The sequence below is a fragment of the Pristiophorus japonicus genome, chromosome 17 (assembly GCF_044704955.1).
Source record: "Pristiophorus japonicus isolate sPriJap1 chromosome 17, sPriJap1.hap1, whole genome shotgun sequence".
NCBI classification, from domain to species: domain Eukaryota; kingdom Metazoa; phylum Chordata; class Chondrichthyes; family Pristiophoridae; genus Pristiophorus; species Pristiophorus japonicus.
Genome location: NC_091993.1, coordinates 7,997,004 through 8,016,525, shown reverse-complemented (window position 1 = coordinate 8,016,525; position 19,522 = coordinate 7,997,004). Strand labels below are relative to the sequence as shown.

The window sequence follows — 19,522 nt, the reverse complement described above, 5'->3', positions numbered from 1 at the left end:
GACGCCAGCTCTCAACAATTTCTTTCATGGTGGGGTGTATAAGGGATAACCTGGTTTTGAGCGTCCTTTTCATTAGCAGCTCTGCGGGTGGAACCCCTGTGAGCGAGTGTGGTCGGGATCTATTGGCCAACAGGAGACGTGATAAGCGGCTTTGTAGAAAACCCCCTTGGATTCTGAGCATCCCCTGTTTGATTATCTGCACTGCTCGTTCCGCCTGGCCGTTTGAGGCCGGCTTGAATGGTGCCGTTTTGACATGGTTGATTCCATTGCCTGCCATGAAGTCCTGGAATTCAGTGCTTGTGAAGCATGGGCCATTGTCGCTGACCAAGACATCCGGTAGACCATGGGCGACGAACATTGCCCATAGACTTTCTACCGTGGCAGAGGATGTGCTTGAATTTAAAATGGCACACAATCCATTTGGAGTAGGCGTCTACTACAACCAAAAACATTTTTCCCATGAAAGGACCTGCGTAGTCCACATGGATGCGTGACCATGGCTTGGCGGGCCAGGACCAGGGGCTAAGGGAGGATTCCCTGGATGCGTTGCCCAGCGGAACACAAAGTTCCAGGTCTGCATCTATCCCTGGCCACCAAACGTGTGACCTGGCAATTACCTTCATTATGACAATGCCCGGCTGCTCATTGTGAAGTTCTTTGATAAACACCTCTCTGCCCATCTGGGGCATGACTACTCTGTTTCCCCACAGTAGGCAATCGGCCTGAATCGAGTGTTAATCCTTGCACCTATGAAACGGTTTAAATTCCTCAGGGCATGCCCCGTACGTGGCTGCCCAGTCCCCATTCAGGACACATTTCTTAACTAAAGACAGTAGCGGGTCTTTATTTGTCCAGACTTTAATCTGACGGGCTGTCACGGGTGAGGCTTTGCTTTCGAAAGCTTCAACAGCCATGACCATTTTAGCATCATGCTCAGTTGCCCCCTCAGTGGGAGCAACTATTTAAACCATCTTCTTCCGCTCACTGTGGGAGCTAGTGGGAGCCTACTGAGTGCATCGGCGCAGTTTTCAGTGCCCAGTCTGTGCCAAATTGTGTAGTCATAGGCGGCTAACGTGAGTGCCCACCTCTGTCTGCGGGCTGATGCATTCGCATTTATGGCCTTGTTGTCGGCCAAAAGGGACATTAGAGGTTGTGATCTGTCTCCAGCTCAAATTTCCTGCCAAACAGGTACTGGTGCATTTTTTTTTACTGCATATACACATGCTAGGCTTCCTTTTCTACCATCCCGTGGCCCCTTTCTGCCTGGGACAGACTTCTGGAGGCATAAGCTACCAGCTGTAACTGACCCTTGGCATTCACATGCTGCAACACACACCCGACCCCATAGGACGACACATCGCACGTTAAAGCAAGTTTCTTACACGGGTCATATAACGTTAACAGTTTGTTGAAGCATAACAAATTGCGTGCTCTGTCAAAAGCCCTTTCCTGGCTGTCCCCCCAGACCCAATCGCGACCTTTGCGTAGGAGCACGTGTAGCGGCTCCAACAGCATGCTCAATTTGGGACGAAAGTTACCATAGTTAAGGAGCCCCATGAACGAACGCAGCTCCGTCGTGTTACGGGGTCTGGGTGCTCTCTGGATCCCTTCTGTTTTGGACGCAGTAGGTCTGATCCTGTCTGCTGCTACCCAAGAATTCTACCTCTGGAGCCAAGACGACGCATTTCACCTTTTTCAGTTGCAGCCCTACCCGGTCCAGTCTGTGTAGCACCTCCTCCAGGTTGTAGAGGTGTTCTTCAGTATCACGACCCATGATGAGGATGTCATCTTGAATAACCACCGTCCTTGGAATCAACTTGGAGGCTTTTCATATTTCGCTGAAAGATCGCGGCGGCCGAACGAATCCTGAACGGACATCTGTTATACTCAAACAACCTCTTGTGTGTCGTGATGGTGGTCAGCTTCTTCGACTCACTCACCAGCTCCTGGGTCATGTAAGCTGAGGTCAGGTCCAATTTTGAAAAAAGTTTGCCACCAGATAGCGTCGCAAAGACGTGCTCCGCTCTCGGTAGCTGGTACTGGTTTTGGAGTGACACCCGATTGATGGTGGCCTTGTAAATCGCCACATATCCTGACCAACCCATCCACCTTGAGCACCGGCACGATCGGGCTCGCCCAGTCACTGAATTCGACTGGCGAGATGATGTCTTCCCTCAGCAGGCGGTCCGATTCGCATTCTATCTTTTCCCGCATCACGTACGGCACCGATCTAGTCTTGTGGTGTACTGACCTGGCGTCCGGGTTTATATGAATCACTACCTTGGCCCCCATGAAAGTGCTGATGCCAGGTTGAAATAATGAGTCAAATTTATCCAGGAATTGTGAGCATGATATTCGCTCCACAGAAGAAATTGCACTGACATCGCCCCATTTCCAGTTCATGACAGCAAGCCAACTCCTCCCCAGTAGTGCGGGACCGTCCCCTGGGACAATCCAGAGTGGCAAACTATTCTCCGAATCTTTGTGGGTCACGACTACCGTGGCGCTGCCTAGCACCGGAATGATCTCCTTTGTTTATGTCCGTAGTTGTGCGTCAATCGGCAATAATTTTGGCCTCTTGGCCTTGGGCACCCACAACCTTTTGAACTGTTTGATACTCATCAGGGATTGGCTGGCCCCCGTGTCTAGCTCCATTAATACTGGGATGCCATTGAGGAGCACTTTCATTATTATCGGTGGCGTCCTAATGCTCCACATGAACTCGCTGAACTTCAGCTTCCAGCGATTTCCCCCAGTATTCATTTGGCCTTGTACGGCTTACATCAGGCTCGTACATCAATCTGGCTGCAGGCTTCCTGCACATACGCGCCAAGTGACCGCTGACATTGCAGTTTTTGCAAATATATTGCTGATACCTGCAAGCTCTGGCTGGGTGTTTGCCTCCACACCTCCAGCATGAGCTGGAGGCCCCGTTGTTGGAAACAAAAAGGTCCATTATCAGTCAATCGTCTCTGTAACGGTCCTTAAACGCACCATTAACAGGTGTTGATGGCCCCATTACTGGCCGCATTGTCCATTGCAATGGCATGAATCGCTGTTCAGCTAGCTATTATCTCTGTTGAATTCTCCCTTTGGGTTCGACTATATGCTGGGGCATGTCCGATTGCCCTTGTCTGCCTAGAGAACTGTGTGCCGCGTTAACAATGTTGACTCCCTGGTCGTTTGCTGCATTTGAGCCAAGATTTTGTCATGCATCATTCTGGTCTCTTCCTCCCCGGAGATAAATGTCTGGGCTATCAGAGCCGCGACTTCCAGGGTCAAGTCTTTGGTCTCAATCAGTTTGCTGAAAACCCCAGCGTGCCCGATGCCCTCAATAAAAAATTCTCACAGCATCTCCGCTCTGCATGCATCTGTGAACTTACATAGGCTCGCCAGTCGCCGGAGATCTGCCACGAAGTCTGGAACGCTTTGCCCTTCTCGCCGCCGGTGCGTGTAAAACCGGTGTCTTGCCATGTGCATGCTGCTCGCCGGTTTAAGGTGTTCCCCGATCAACTTACTGAGCTCTTCGAACGTCTTATCCGCTGGCTTCTCTGGCGCTAGAAGGTCCTTCATCAGGGAGTACATTCTGGATCCACAAACCGTCAGGAGATGAGCCCTGCGTTTGTCGGCCGGATCCTGGTCCCAACCATTCCTTTGTGACAAAACTTTGCTGTAGTCTCTCAATAAAATCATCCCCAACACAGTACCTCTCTTCTGTGCTGCTAGTGGCCATGCTCGCGCGATTTAAATCCCAGTTTCTCGTCGCCAATGATATGTCCTTACTATACAGTATAAATGCACACGAGGCCCATACTTGAGAGGTGGTCACTCTGTGACCAGTTACCTTTATTACCAAGACCTTAAGTGATGAAGGTGGGTGGAGCTTCCCCTTTTATACCTGAAAGTATAGGTTAGGAGTGTCTCCCACAAGTTCGCCCCTTGTGGTCAATGTTCTCAAGGTATACAACTTTGGTCAGCTTATACATGGGTTACAATGATAGTTGAATACATGACAACATCTTCACACAGAGATTGAACAACACTTGGAATGGACTTCCACATCAAATAGTGGAGACAAAAGCCTGGAACAATTAGGTGCTGAAATACAGTGGGAGAGGGGAGTTGCCCTTCAAGATAGCTGGATCAAGGTGGGCTGTATAACTTTCCTCAACTGTAATTATCTTGTGATCAGTTACTGGGAAAGGAAAAACTGCAAATAGTTATGTGATGCCATTTATTTGCGTTATAAGCTACATTTGACCCAACGTTAATCCTTGCCCGCAAATGTGAGTCGAATGGGCAGGCAGTTAAAATAACCTGTGGGATTCACCAATCAACGTCTCACACTGATCCCACAGGTTACAATTAAGGCCGGTGCTTCTGAGCAGTAGAGGGGAAATTATTGGAGCCCGACAGCTATTTTACCCATGGGCCTGAGCGAGGTAGCCTCCAGGCCTCACATGCCCCAGGCTATTCACCTCACTGAGTGCTAGGGACTGTCCCATCACTGCACTCCCACCCACCTGCCGTCTACCCCTTCTTGGCAGTTTCAGGCAGGAAGCTGGCCAGGAGCATGTGGATGAGATTCGGGAGTTAAAATCTCATGCACGTGTCCAAGGTCAGGACAGTTTGTGCCCCACTCCTGCCCCTGCTTCTATCCCCACACACCCAAAGATAAAATCAGGGCTCCAACTTCAGCTATGGTATGGAGAGAGTTAAACTGTCTGCTCGGTGAAAAAGACTATCCCAGTTTGCTAATTCTGAAATTAGCTGATGAACATTTCTTTTTATGCTTGTCTTCAAAAAAATTTGTTCTAATGAGTAATGAGTTCACAATCTTGCATTAGATCAAGAGTCTCCTCTCCATTAGTCGCTGATATTCCCATTTGAATAGTCAAACTCTTATTGCGGTTTAATATGCTTAAGCCACAAAGAAGAAATGTCCAACAGTAGTTAATATTTTTAGTATTCCTAAAACGTCAAATATTAATGCCTAGACAGCACACAACGGGCGCAGGAATCAGAGAACGAGGCTCCCCGTATATTGGGCAACATACCTCATTGTAATGGGGCCCGCCTTGTGTAACCGCCACCGAAGACTAAAAAAGAGTAGAGAAAAATCGGGCCACTTTCGCATTACATCAGCTCTCGGGTACGTGGATCCTAGGGTGGGGTCTGACCATGCAGCCTGGAGCGTGGCGGATCAGGAGGCGGTGGAAAAAAAAAAAAAAAAAAAGAGAGGAACGGGGCTCGGGACAGGTGGCGATCGGGAGGGTGGTTAAATGTGTGATGGTGCAGGCTGCCTCGTGGCAAACCTATCTTAGAGAGCGGACCTCAAGCAGGTGTTAAGAATCTTATTTGCATATACAGAGGGACCAATGCCAGCTTCAGCCATGAGTAAAGTCTTGTTTGTCCTTACCCAATATGGTGGGCGACACACTTCCTGACCACCATTTTGGGGCCTTGCGTGTTGCGCGTTATAATTACATGTCGGCCTAGAAATTGTATCACTTGTGATCTTATGAAATGCTTACAAATTATTCTATAATTTTGCTTTTTTTTAAATTCTTTGAGAAATCAGGGATGTCTAAAAATGTATAAAACGGATACCAATCCGGTGTTTAAATTGTTGTTTTGAACGGCAGACGGAATGTTTCTTCAAATCAGAGAAATGCTTCGAAATGGATGGTATAGTTCTTCGTACTCTGTACAATCTCCCTGTTGCTAAATGATTATCTGTTAAGTTAACCTTGTTTATGTATTTTATGTATAATGCGAAGGATAGGGTTTGAAGTTACTTTAACAAAACTGCTGGCGAAGATAATGAATGGAAGTTGTAGGTCTTAATGTAAACATGTTGCTATGTCGTAAAAGAGATAATGTCTCTGGGTTTGGCTTCATGGGATCAAAGATGATGAGAGATATGAAATGTTTTCCACAGGAAGAAACCCTGGGTTAGTATAAAGAGAGAGATATCAAAGGAGTTCTACAGAAAAGCGACTTCGATAAGGTATAAATAATGATATATGGCCAGAATCGTAAAACATGTTTAAGGCGGGTTCTTGAAACAAGGATCGAGACAAAGAACTAGAAGTCTTATTGGATATTAAGGTTTATTGGGAACTTTTATAGGTCAAAAGGTCTCGTCAATATTCAGGGTCAGGCCCATCCCTAAAAATAGGTTAAAAGTGACCTCCTGGAAGCTTGCAGTCACAGACGGTGGAGGGGAGAGCGGAAGTCAAGCCGGTCGAACACGCTTTGAGAGTGATCCCATGCTTTACCGAAGGAAGCTCTAAACAGAGAAAGAGACTGCAAGCCAGAGAACTGCTCACGTGCGCCAGTCGCTTGTCCAATCAGAATCGGTATCAACTACCGGTTATGGTTGTATGTTTTTGCTATATAACTAATGTGTTATATTCCATCTTAAACTCTGATTAAACATAATATATCCACAAGATTGGTTTTACAGTCAATCCTGATTATTAAAAAGTGAAAGATAGCCTTAACCTGGCGTATTTCTCACATTGTAAAACTTCAAAACAAAATGTTCACATATTTAATTGTACAGGATGCAAACTGATATATTACAGTCAACACATTAACAGAAACAAAGTAAAAAGAAAGTTTTATCCCAAAATCTTTGAGATATCTTTAAAAATTGCATTTTGAATTACCTTATGACAGATACTGACAATTTTAAGAAAATATTAGCCATGATATACTTTAGGAGCAAATATATTACTCTGAAAAGCAAGCCGATTTATTTATTTTACTGTGCTTTAACTTTTGATTCACTTTGGTCACTGCCTGTTTTTGTTTGATGCATGACCCAATAGCCACGAGCCAGTTAAATCAGATTTAAAGATTATTAATTTTAGGTATAGCGATTATCATTCTTTAAATTAAGGTATCTTCTGTATACCAAAGTCAAAGGGCTCTATTTTTGCCACCAATGAGCGCCGTTCTTTTGGCATCCGCTGATTTTTTTGGAGTAATCGTGAATTTGCAACTTTCCTCAAAGTTTGTATGCCGACGGAGATGGTCAGCGCGGATTTTTTGCTGCTGGTCTGGTTGAAAACTGGATTCCGTGCCGTTTTTGGCCCTTTAAGCGATTTTTCCCCAACACCTTTTTTTTTTTTTTAAGGACGGCAGAGAGTGGCTTTAAGTACTGTTCAGAAAAGCCCTGTTAACTTCAGAGAATCGCCGTTCAGGTCTGTATCAGAGCTGTTTCTTGGCAATTTATTTAGGTCTTGCTAATAGTTTTTAAAAAGACGATGCTGAGGTCTGTATCGGAGCTGTTTCTTTGCAGTTTAGTCTTGCTTGTAAAGATAGTTTATAATGATGTTAAAGTACATTCCTTTTTCATCTCTTTACATTAAAGATTACTCATTTTGATTGTGTTCCTAACACAGATGAGACTGCACACAGGGAGGTTAAAGTAACAGTGACCTCAGTCTTTATTAAGACACTCCAGAGTGAGGAACAGGCCTTAGGGGCCGGCTTATATATATATATATATATAATATATACAGTGCTCCCAAGGGATGCTGGGATCCCTTGGGACTTCAGGGGATGCGTCCCTGGTGGCAGAACATGGGAGTGCATGCTTTACAAATGCACAACAGTTTTGATATTGGCCCCCCCCCCCACTCCCGGTCCTGCTGCAACCCCGGGCCAAATGCCCCTCCCCCCCCCACTTCCGCGCTCCCCTGCCGCTGCAAGCCCTGGCCATGGAACTTCAACCTCGCGGGGGAGCTTCAGCCCTTGGTGTGTCTCTTGTTACCCTGGCAACCTCAGCTTTTGGTGTAGACTTTACTTTGAAATTTTACTTTGGCGAAAGTTGCAACTTTTTTTTCCCTCGGGCACAAAAAAAAAATCGCCCGTTAATCCTCCTGGGTGCCAAAAATTGGCAAAAAGGAAAATTGAGCCCAAAGTATCTAATCTCTAGGGCACATCTCTCTACTTGACATCATTTAACGTGAAATATTACCAATATTTTTATCAGATTTGTAAGTTAATTCTGCTCAAGTCATCTGTTAAGAAATCAATGAAAGACCGTAGGCGATCATATTCTCTCCGACATAATGCAGCTCAGCTCATTGAAGTATTTTTCAGCCTCTCTCACTGTATAGTGCATGATGCCCTAGGAGTGCCACGAGTGTCTGGATCAGAATGCTAGGTCCCAGCAGCTGGTTCAGTGCTTGTGAAGCAGCCAAAGGTTTTTGGATCCCAAATGTGTTGGAAACTTGGGTCTCCTTATAAGTATTTGTCTAAAGGCCAAAAAAGCCCTGGCAAATAGGAACGAGTGGTTCATACAGAGGTGCGGGGGGGGGGGGGGGGGGGGGGGAAGAGGAGGGGGAGGGAGACAGGCCATCTGGATCACATTTTAAAGTTCAGTGCCCATGAGGAACAGCCGCTATGCATCTGGAGTGCTCTCAGGCGATCCAGTCACATTGATATAATTCATGGACCATAATGAGCCTTGAGCACAATTTGTGCACACAAACACACACACACACAATGGACATGTAGAAATAGGTCCCACGGCCTAAAAGGCAAAAATGGGGAAAGGGTAGAATTCCTTCTAAAATACACATTTTCTACTTGGTAGGAAGCAAGAAGTAATGGGTCCGAAATTCAGTACTGCTGGAAAGCTGGTTGCCACCCCACCACCCCCCCCCTACCATTTTGTGGCCATTAGCGTCAAAATGCCAGGGTTTGCAGCAAGGACCGAAGGGTGAAGGTTGGAAGGATGGCTGGTGTAAGAGGTGCAAGGAGAGCCAACAGGTTCACTGATAAGGAGCTGGAGACACTGATGGACGGTGTGGAGGACAGAAGAAGAATACTGTTTCTTGACGAGGGGAGACCTGGCAGACCGCCAGTACATAATGCATGGAGGGAAATTGCTGGGGAGGGGGGGGGGGGGAGGAGGTGGTGTTGGGCACCTCCATATATATGTGAGGATGCACCCTCCCAGGAGGGTGCTGACCAGTCTGTACCCGGCCCTTCCAAGATGGCGATGGGTCAATGCCTCCTAGCTCTGGGGATCCTCCTCCTCCTGCACCACCTCCTCCTCAGGTGTACTGCTGACCCGGCCTCCAGTGGCTGTCCAATCATATGATGGCCAGGTTGTGCAGCATGCAGCAGACCACGACAATTATGGAGACCCGTTGAGGAGAGTCCCGCAAGGTGCCACCAGAGCGGTCCAGGCACCGGAACCTCTGCTTAAGGATACCTATGCACTGTTTGATGATGCACCTGGTGGAACAATGAGCAGCATTATATGCATGCTCTGGTGCTGTCCTGACATTCCACAGTGGAGTGAGCAATCAAGGGATATCCCTTGTCCCCAAGCAGCCAACCGCAATCCTGATTCGGGCCGGTGAAGACGGTGGGCACAGTGGTCTGGCACAGAATGAACGAATCATGGCTGCTGCCTCCCTTGCCCGCTGTGCCTCTCTGCACAGTGCTGATGGTGACACCTCATCCTGCGTGCCGCCCTGCTTCCGACCAGGTGTCAACCCTCCTCCCATCCTCAGGGTGTACCCTGCCAAGCAGGTCTCTGCAGCCCACAGGTCTCCGCAGCCCACAGGTCTCCACGAAAAATCAGTCCTGAAAGTTGTACAAGGGTATGTGCAAACCTCTCAGCAGCATTCAGCAGGTTGAATGGAGCCAAAACAATTAATAAAACTATATGAAAAGATAAACATAGCAGATGCTGGAATCTGAAATAAAAACACGAAAACTAATAAAACTATTTCCCTACCAAAGGGCCCCGATCGCGGCAACACTCCAGCGTTCGAGCACCACATCGAATACCTCGCCGGGGGGGGGGGGGTACTGCTGGGAAAAGTTTGACCCTTTTGCAGCTGAAAATTTCTGTCCTTACCGCTTTTCAGCGGCCCGCACACTGCAGGGCTCATCGCTGGAAAGTTACCTTTGCAGCGGCTTCAACCCGCTGTAAGTGCGCACCGCTCAAAATCCCCCCCCCCCACCGAGCTGAATATGGCGCAGGGAGGGAAAATCATCCAACCGCGGCGGCCGATCTATTTTTCCGATCACCCCCCCCCAGCCCCCCCGCTCGCCCCGCAATTCCCGTGGTCACCGTCCCCGTCGGCCCCAATGTCTCTGAACACCTCAATAACAGACTCCAATAACTTCAGTTCAACATGCATATGACTAACTTCCACCAATTTGTTTAACTGTTGGTAGAATCCCAGAGGAATCATTTAAAGAAACTAGATGTGAAAATAAATACAGCTCCAAATTCAAATTATCAACAGAATGAAACATTCACATTAAGGGCTGGGCCTCTACAGCATATCAACAAATCAGCGACAAACTTTCAAAAACAAATAGTATTCAGTTTTTATACAATTAAAATTAAGAGACACATATTTTGAAAATGAATGGATGTTTTACCTTAATTCTTTTCCTGGTAACAGTCTCTGTTTGGTTTTGGAATTCAAGTCAGTTAATCCAGAATGGTGCTTCAACTGTCCATTTCCAGCTTTTATTAATGAATTATTCGGATCACTGTGATAGTCATAGTCCAAGTCTTCACAAGCGCTGTCTGTGGGTGCTGTAATGAAATAATCAAAAGAGTGAATGTGAAATTTGGCCTTGGAAACTGTTTAAAATCTTGCATTGCACTCAAACGTCATTGGAGTCCCAATGGCAATCTCCAAGGACAGCAGTACTGCACTGATCTGCACAGGTGCATTGGGCTATAAGATGGTAGGCTACTCAGCACGAACTTACACAGTTGGCACCCAAACTCAAAGGCTACCTGGGAAGGTGCCAACTGTAGCCACTTCCCACGAGAAGGTGTAATGCATGTACCTGTGAGTGTGCTCACAGGTTTGTAGAGCTGTTGTATTGAGAGTGGCTTAGCCAGTCACGTGATGTTCACAGACTCAATAAAACCCCAGTCAGTTGGGTCTAGGTCATCCACGATGAGGTGTGCATTTGTGAGCCGAGTGGATGAACTGGTAATAGTGTGGTTTGTTAAGTCTGGAAGAACTCCACAAGACTGAGTACTGTGAGCTAAAACTGATGTGACCTTAGTCTCTTTAATACAACTCCAGAGTGCCTAAGCAGCATGGCAGACAACCTTTTATACTCCCTTGCACGAGGTGTGCAGGTGACCCTTGGGCCTCCAACAGTTGTGCCCTCTGGTGGCAAGTCTTACACAATTACAATGTTTACATACATGATTGTTAAACCTTTGTTAATAAATCAGTTTATGAGAAATGTGTTGCTATGAATTCTTAAGCAAATAACCCATGAAGCAAATACATTACACACAAGGGAAATAAACAAGACTGGAAATATGGAGAGCTAAGAGGGGTGGGGCAGAAAATAGCTAAGGATTAATAATGTCAAAAAGTATATAATAATATATTTGAAGTATACCTCACTGATCTCATGTTCGAATGACCCACTTCAATGAGTATCCTGAAGAGATGCCATTTACCAAATTGATGGAAAAACCCAACACACTATGGCCGAGAAATTTGCGAGCACCCAATTTTGTTCACTCAGGCTAGAATTATGAGGTCTGAGGCACGCCTCATCATAGAAGCAGTGTGGCGCTGCAGCCCACTGGTGAAGGGTGGCGAGGACGGCTGAGAAATCAGGCCACTAGTAGCACCGCAGCAGCCCTCAAGTAAGTGGTTCCGGAGCTCCAGTCACGGATTGGGGGAGAGGAGTGAGAGATAACGCAGAGACAGGGGGTAGGGATTGGGTCAACGGCCTGGAGTGATGGGGGTGGGAGATTGGGGCCGGGACATAAGAACATAAGAATTAGGAACAGGAGTAGACCATCTAGCTCCTCGAGCCTGCTCCGCCATTCAACAAGATCATGGCTGATCTGGCCGTGGACTCAGCTTCACTTACCCGCCCGCTCCCCATAACCCTTAATTCCCTTATTGGTTAAAAATCTATCTATTTGTGACTTGAATACATTCAATGAGCTAACCTCAACTGCTTCCTTGGGCAGAGAATTCCACAGATTCACAACCCTCTGGGAGAAGAAATTCCTTCTCAACTCGGTTTTAAATTGGCTCCCCCGTATTTTGAGGCTGTGCCCCCTAGTTCTAGTCTCCCCGACCAGTGGAAACAACCTCTCTGCCTCTATCTTGTCTACCCCTTTCATTATTTTAAATGTTTCAATAAGATCACCCCTCATCCTTCTGAACTCCAACGAGTAAAGACCCAGGCTACTCAATCTATCATCATAAGGTAACCCTCTCATCTCCGGAATCAGCCTAGTGAATCGTTTCTGTACCCTCTCCAAAGCTAGTATATCCTTCCTTAAGTAAGGTGACCAAAACTGCACACAGTACTAAAGGTGCAGCCTCACCAATACCCTTTACAGTTGCAGCAGGACCTCCCTGCTTTTGTATTCCATCCCTCTCGCAATGAAGGCCAACATTCCATTCGCCTTCCTGATTACCTGCTGCACCTGCAAACTAACTTTTTGGGATTCATGCACAAGGACCCCCAGGTCCCTCTGCACCGCAGCATGTTGTAATTTCTCCCCATTCAAATAATATTCCCTTTTACTGTTTTTTTTTCTCCTCCTCCCCCAAGGTGGATGACCTCATATTTTCCGACATTGTATTCCATCTGCCAAACCTTAGCCCATTCGCTTAATCTATCTAAATCTCTTTGCAGCCTCTCAGTGTCCTCTACACAACCCACTTTCCCACTAATCTTTGTGTCATCTGCAAATTTTGTTACACTACACTCTGCCCCCTCTTCCAGGTCATCTATGTATATTGTAAACAGTTGTGGTCCCAGCACCGATCCCTGTGGCACACCACTAACCACCAATTTCCAACCCGAAAAGGACCCATTTATCCCGACTCTCTGCTTTCTGTTCGCCAGCCAATTCTCAATCCATGCTAATACATTTCCTGACTCCGCGTACCTTTATCTTCTGCAGTAACCTTTTGTGTGGCACCTTATCGAATGCCTTTTCGAAATCTAAATATACCACATCCATCGGTACACCTCTATCCACCATGCTCGTTATACCCTCAAAGAATTTCAGTAAATCAGTTAAACATGATTTCCCCTTCATGAATCCATGTTGCGTCTGCTTGATTGCACTATTCCTATCTAGATGTCCTGCTATTTCTTCCTTAATGATAGCTTCAAGCATTTTCCCCACTACAGATGTTAAACTAACCAGCCTATAGTTACCTGCCTTTTGTCTGAGATTGGGACAGGTGGGAGATCGGGAGTCAGGCTTTTTGGGAAGATGCGCAGACTGGGAGGATCCTTCAATGTGGGGTCCAGGAGGAGCAGTCTTACTCCTCCCGACGCCACATTCAGCTGGGTTAATTATCTTCTTTGCTGCAGGTGTTCCATACAGCTAGTTTCCCCCAAATGCAGCCAATGGTGGCACTGGTTGCCTTTGGGCGAACGAATGGAGCAGAGATCTCATGCAAGTGTTAGGCTCTTGATTTGCATATGCAAAGGACCAACACCTGGTTCAGACATGAAGGATGGCTCTTGTTTTTCAGCACCCATTATGGCGGGCAATATACTTCCATCAGAAATATGCATGTCCTTCCTGCCACCATTTTGGGACCTCAGCAGGCCACGTAGAGCCTGAAAAATGGGTAATATGCAGCCTCATTTCTAGGCCAATAACTTGTTACGAACTCTGTCAAATACTTAACAAAACCACTGACTGAAGAATTAATATAAAAACACCTGGGGCAAGGGAGGCCCAAAAGGAGCATTCCTGTCCCATCTGGCCCACAAGGAATCCTAAAATTACATTTTTAACTTAACTGCCTGGGCCTCGTCCGGCCTCGGATCTGGCTCGACGAGAAAGCAGTCACTGCTCCCCCGTTCGAGCCTCCGACCAATATTGCAGTTGGGTCCCGATCTGCATGTTTATAGAAGAACCCCGGTTTCTATCTGCGGGTGTCCCGATCTCTGCTCTAAAGAGCAGGTTGACATTGGGTCATGGCGGGAAGGCAGCGGAATCAGAGGGGCCAAGTTAGTGTTCATCTGACAGGGGGAGTTAATATTGGGGCCAAAGAATTGCATCATTAATTCATTCAGACAGATCATGGTCCCCCAAGTTAACTCTTTAATGTGGTATCTGAAACATCTCATTTTAACATGAAGGGGGGTGAGCACACTCTCTCTCCCCTGTAGATTTGTTACCAGTCCAACTGCCAACTTACCATCTTAATAAGGATGTAAAGTCCTGTCCCCTCAGTACAGATTCACACGAGGCATGTAGTGAAGTCAAGGTCACTCTGGACCTGCACCTTTATTTCACAGTTCTGGAATGCTGCACTTGCCTGAGACCTGTCCTTATATACCTGTCTCTTGCAAGTGCACCCCTGGTGGTAAGGTATGCCGGTGGTTACAGGTCATATCTTATTACAGTCATGTATAGCATGTTAGGATAGAGTTATATATAATAATGTAAGATACATGACATCACCCTCCCCCAAGGTCTTATTGTCTTTATAGGTTCAGTCTCTCAGGTGGTCTATGCTCTCGCGTGAAGCGTCTGAGTTGTGGTTCAGTTGTTTGCCTTGGTGTGTTTTTCTTTGGATGTGGTTGCTGGTATCTCGCCTGGGCTGTCTGTTTCGATTGGTGTGATCGTTGTTGACTCGCCCGGGCTGTCTGTTGGGATTGCCCTTTCCTCAGGTTGCTCCCTCGGTCTGTCCACCAGGTGTGGTGAGAGTTCCACATTGTAGTCCGCCTCTGGTTCTGCAGTGTTGTTGGTAAATCTGCTTTTGACTTGATCTACATGCCTTTGGCAGGTTTTGCCATTGTCCATTTGTACTACCAGTAGCCTGTTTCCTTCCTTGCCTGTTACTGTCCCTGCAAGTCATTTGGGACCCCTGCCATAGTTTAGTACAAACACTTTGTCCTCTATCTCATTCCATCTCCCCCTCGAATTTCTGTCATGGTACTCAGTCAGCTTACGGCACTTTGCCTCAACGATTTCGTGCATGTCTGGGAGGATTAATGAGAGCCTCGTTTTTAAAGTCCTTTTCATCAACAGTTGCGTGGAGGGATCCCAGTCAATGAGTGCGGACGAGATCTGTATGCCAGCAGCAGTCGCGACAGGCAACCCTGCAGCGTGGGACCTTGGATTTTAAGCATGCCTTGTTTAATGATTTGCACTGCTCTCTCCGCCTGGCCGTTGGAGGTCGGCTTGAACGGTGCCGTCTTGACGTGATTTATGCCGTGGTCAATTATAAAGTCTTGGAATTCTGCGCTGGTGAAGCACGGGCCAGTGTCACTGACCAATATGTCAGGGATTCCGTGCGTTGCAAACATGGTTGTGAGGCTCTCCACACTGGTGGAGGTTGTGCTAGAGTTTAAAATGGTGCATTCGATCCACTTTGAAAATGCATCTACAACTACGAGGAACATTTTGCCCATGAATGGGCCCGCATAGTCTACGTGCACCCGTGACCACGGTTTGGTAGGCCAGGGCCATGGGCTCAGTGGAGCCTCCCTGGGGGCATTGCTGAGTTGGGCACTGCTGAGTTGGGCACAAATGGTGCACCTTCAGACGCAGAGCTCCAAGTCCACGTCAATACCAGGCCACCAGACGTGGGATCTGGCTATGGCCTTCATGAGAACGATCCCCGGGTGCTCACGGTGGAGCTCCCGGACAAATGCCTCTCTGCCATGCAGAGGCATGACTACTCGGCTGCCCTACATCTGGCAGTCTGCTTGTAGTGATAGCTCATGCATGCACCTGTGAAAGGGTTTTAATTCCTCGGGGCAGGCATCGCGAGCCTCTGACCAGTCACCGGTTAGGATACATTTTTTTACTAAGGATAACGTGGGGTCGCTGGCCGTCCAGGCTCTGATTTGGCGAGCCGTCATGGGCGAACCTGTGGACTCAAAGGCATTGATTGCCATGACTATCTCAGTCCTGTTCGTCAGACCCTTCCGTGGTCGCCAGGGGTAGCCTGCTGAGCGCGTCGGCACAGTTGTCTGTGCCTTATGGTATAGTCGTAGGACGCCAGCATGAGTGCCCACCATTGAATTTACGCCGAGGCGTTGCCGTTTATTGCCTTGCTCTCAGATAGGAGGGACGTGAGGGGCTTGTGGTTGGTTTCTAACGCGAACTTGGCCCCAAAGAAGGTATTGATGCATCTTTTTGACACCGTACACGCACGCGAGCGCCTCCTTCTCTACCATTCCGTACCCGCACTCCGCCCGCGAAAGTGACTTGGAGGCATAAGCTATGGGTTGTAATTTGCCCGCACTATTGATATGTTGCAAAACGCACCCGACCCCATACGCTGACGCATCGCATGTGAGAATTAGCTTTTTACCTGGATCAAAGTAAGTCAAAACACTGTTAGAACACAGAAGGTTGCATGCCTTATTGAAGGCGCGTTCCTGGGCGTCCCCCCAAAACCAATCGCACCCCTTCCTGAGTAGCACATGGAGAGGCTCCAGCAGCGTGCTTAAGTTCTGCATAAAGTTCCCAAAGTAATTGAGTAGCCAGAGAAAGGCGCGCAGTTCTGAGACATTCCGGGGCCTGGGTGCCAGGCGAATTGCTTCAGTTTTGGACTCTGTTGGGCGGATTCCATCAGCGGCAATCCTTCTGCCCAAAATTTCAACCTCAGGTGCGACAAACAGACACTTGGATTTCTTGACTCGTAGGCCTACCCGATCCAACCGCTTTAGTACTTCCTCCAAATTACGGAGATGGGAGTCGGTGTCCCTGCCCGTGATAAGTATGTCATCTTGAAATACAACCGTCCCCGGGATGGACTTGAGCAGACTCTCCATGTTGCACTGGAATATGGCAGCTGCCGACCTGATGCAGAATGGGCATCGATTGTACATGAAAAGGCCTCGATCTGTGTTGATGGTGGTGAGTAGCTTGGATTCCTCGGTCAATTCTTGCGTCATATATGCAGATGTGAGGTCTAGTTTTGAGAAAAGTTTACCTCCAGCCAATGTGGCAAATAAGTCCTCCGCTCTGGGCAGCGGGTACTGGTCCTGTCGGGAGACTCTGTTTATGGTAGATTTGTCGTCCCCACAGATTCGTACGGATCCATCAGTCTTCATGACTGGGATGATGGGACTTGCCCAGTCTCTAAATTCCACAGGTGATATAATGCCTTCCCGCAGAAGCCTGTCTAGTTCATGTTCAATCTTTTCCCTCATCACATCGGGTACAGCTCTGGCATTATGATGGACCGGTGTAGCATCCTGTGTGATGTAGATTTTGACTTTGGCCCCTTTGAAAGTGCCCACATCTGGCTGAAAGATGTTCAAATCGCTTTATAACTGTTGAGCAGGAGTTCCATTCCTCTAATGACATGGCATGGACATCATCCCATTTCCAGTTTAGTTTTGTCAGCCAGCTTCTCCCCAGCAGTGCTGGGGGGTCTCCGGGGACAATCCACAGGGGAAGTCAATTCACTGTCCCTTTGTGTGTGACAGAGAGCATGGCGCTGCCAAGGACTGGTACGATTTCTTTGGTATAGGTCCTTAGTTTGGTGTCGACCCTGGAGTTTTGGTCTGTCTCTTATGCGGCCACAGTTGTTCAAATTGTTGAGCGCCCATGAGAGATTGACTCGCTCCCGTATCCAGCTCCATGTTGACAGATATCCCGTTGAGTAGGACCCTCATCATTATAGGAGGCGTCCTGTCATAGGAGCAGCGGCCATTGATCGTGTTGACCTGCTGTACATCGGTGTCCCGGGTACTGTCCCCACCATTTTCTGGTCCGCTTTCCGACCCATCCGATTTGTATACCAGCCGAGCTGCCGTTTTTTTGAACATGCGGGCCAAATGCCCTGTATTTTCACAATTTTTGCAAACAGCCTGCTGAAATTGACATCCCCTTGACGAGTGCCCACCCCCACACCTCCAGCACAGACCTGTTCCATTGTTCAAAGTGTTTCCAAAGAATGAGCTGCGTCTGGCTGATCTCTCTTGAGCTTCTGTCAGTTTGTAGTTGATTGCTCGCATTGTGGGTTGATGAGGTGTGAACGGCCGTTCCTGTGGCCCTTGATGGCTTCTGTTGCCACTGCTTGCTGTCGAGAGCCTGTTCTCCCGGTTTTGTCTGTGTGGGGGTCGCAGCTGTTGTTTAATTCTGTGAACTTCTTGTTCCGATATTTTGTTAGTTGTCGTACCTGCATTGTAAATCAACCTCGTTTCTTCTTCCCCTACCAAGAATGTCTGAGCAACCATGCTGCTGCCTCTAAGGTCAGGTTCTTGGTCTCTATGAGCTTTTGGAATATACATGTGTGGCCTATTCCTTCAATGAAAAAGTCTCTCAGCATTTCTCTCCTCAGTTCATCGGAGAACTCACATAAACTAACCAACCTCTGAAGTTCTGCCACGAAGTCGGGTATGCTCTGGCCCACACAGCGTCTGTAGTTGTAGAACCTGTGTCTGGCCATGTGTAGGCTGCTCGCTGGCTTCAGGTGGTCTCTTACCAGTGTGCTCAATTTTTCAAACAACTTGCTTGCTGGTTTCTCGGGTGTCAACAGATCCTTCATTAAAGCGTATGTTTTCGAGCCACAGCTGGTCAAGAGATGGGCTCTTCTCTTGTCTGCCTTATCGTCGCCTAACCAGTCTTTGGTTACAAAGCTTTGCTGGAGCCTTTCTATAAAGTCCTCCCAATTGTCTCCCGCATTGTACTTTTCACCTGATCCGTTGTTCGCCATTCTGTAATCCCGTAACTCGTCGTCACTGTAAAGTCCTGTCCCCTCAGTACAGATTCACACGAGGCATGTAGTGAAGTCAAGGTCACTCTGGACCTGCACCTTTATTTCACAGCTCTGGAATGCTGCACTTGCCTGAGACCTGTCCTTATATACCTGTCTCTTGCAAGTGCACCCCTGGTGGTAAGAGGTCATATCTTATTACAGTCATGTATAGCATGTTGGGATACAGTTATATATAATAATGTAAGATGCATGACAAAGGCTATAACTGTTGCTTTCATACTTAAGTCAAAACCAGCTAGAGATGGTCATGCTATTTTCATTTTCTTGTCATTATAATTAGCAGCCTGTCCAAGTCCCCACCCTGTACAGTTTTAAAAAACGAGAATTGCTAATCCCCTCCATCTCCCTTTCCTCCTTCAAGACCCTCCTTAAACTCACTTCTTTGACCAAGCTTTTTTTTCACCCCTCCTAATATCTGGTTTGAGTTGGAGTCTGTGTGAAGGACATTGGGATGTTTTTTCTGTTAAAGATGCTATATAAACGCAAGTTATTGTTCTTGCTGCATTCCCAATACTGACCACTCGCCGTGTAAAAAAAGGTTTTTTCCTATGTCGCCTTCGGTTCTTTTGTCAATCACCTTAAATCTGCGTCCTCTGGCTCTTGACTCTTCCGCCAATGGGAACAGTTTCTCTCGACATAGCGCAACACTCTTCCCCCGATCTCAGCAATTCAGTACCAAGCTTGTAATGATAGTTTGGCAAGCCGGGAGGGCTGGTCCCGGTTGAGCAAGAGTTTCCAACATTCAGATATTTACATTCACTTTGCCTGCG

The 19,522-nt window shown here is 47.4% G+C and overlaps 1 protein-coding gene across 1 annotated transcript in view; it reads right to left on the bottom strand.

Moving 5' to 3' along the window:
- LOC139227523 (protein unc-13 homolog C-like) overlaps positions 1–19,522 on the bottom strand; it is an 801,204-nt gene that overhangs the window by 687,805 nt on the left and 93,877 nt on the right. The window contains exon 8 of the mRNA XM_070858323.1: positions 10,423–10,582. Coding sequence (XP_070714424.1) covers positions 10,423–10,582 — 160 coding nt within the window. The remainder of the gene's footprint in view (positions 1–10,422; positions 10,583–19,522) is intronic.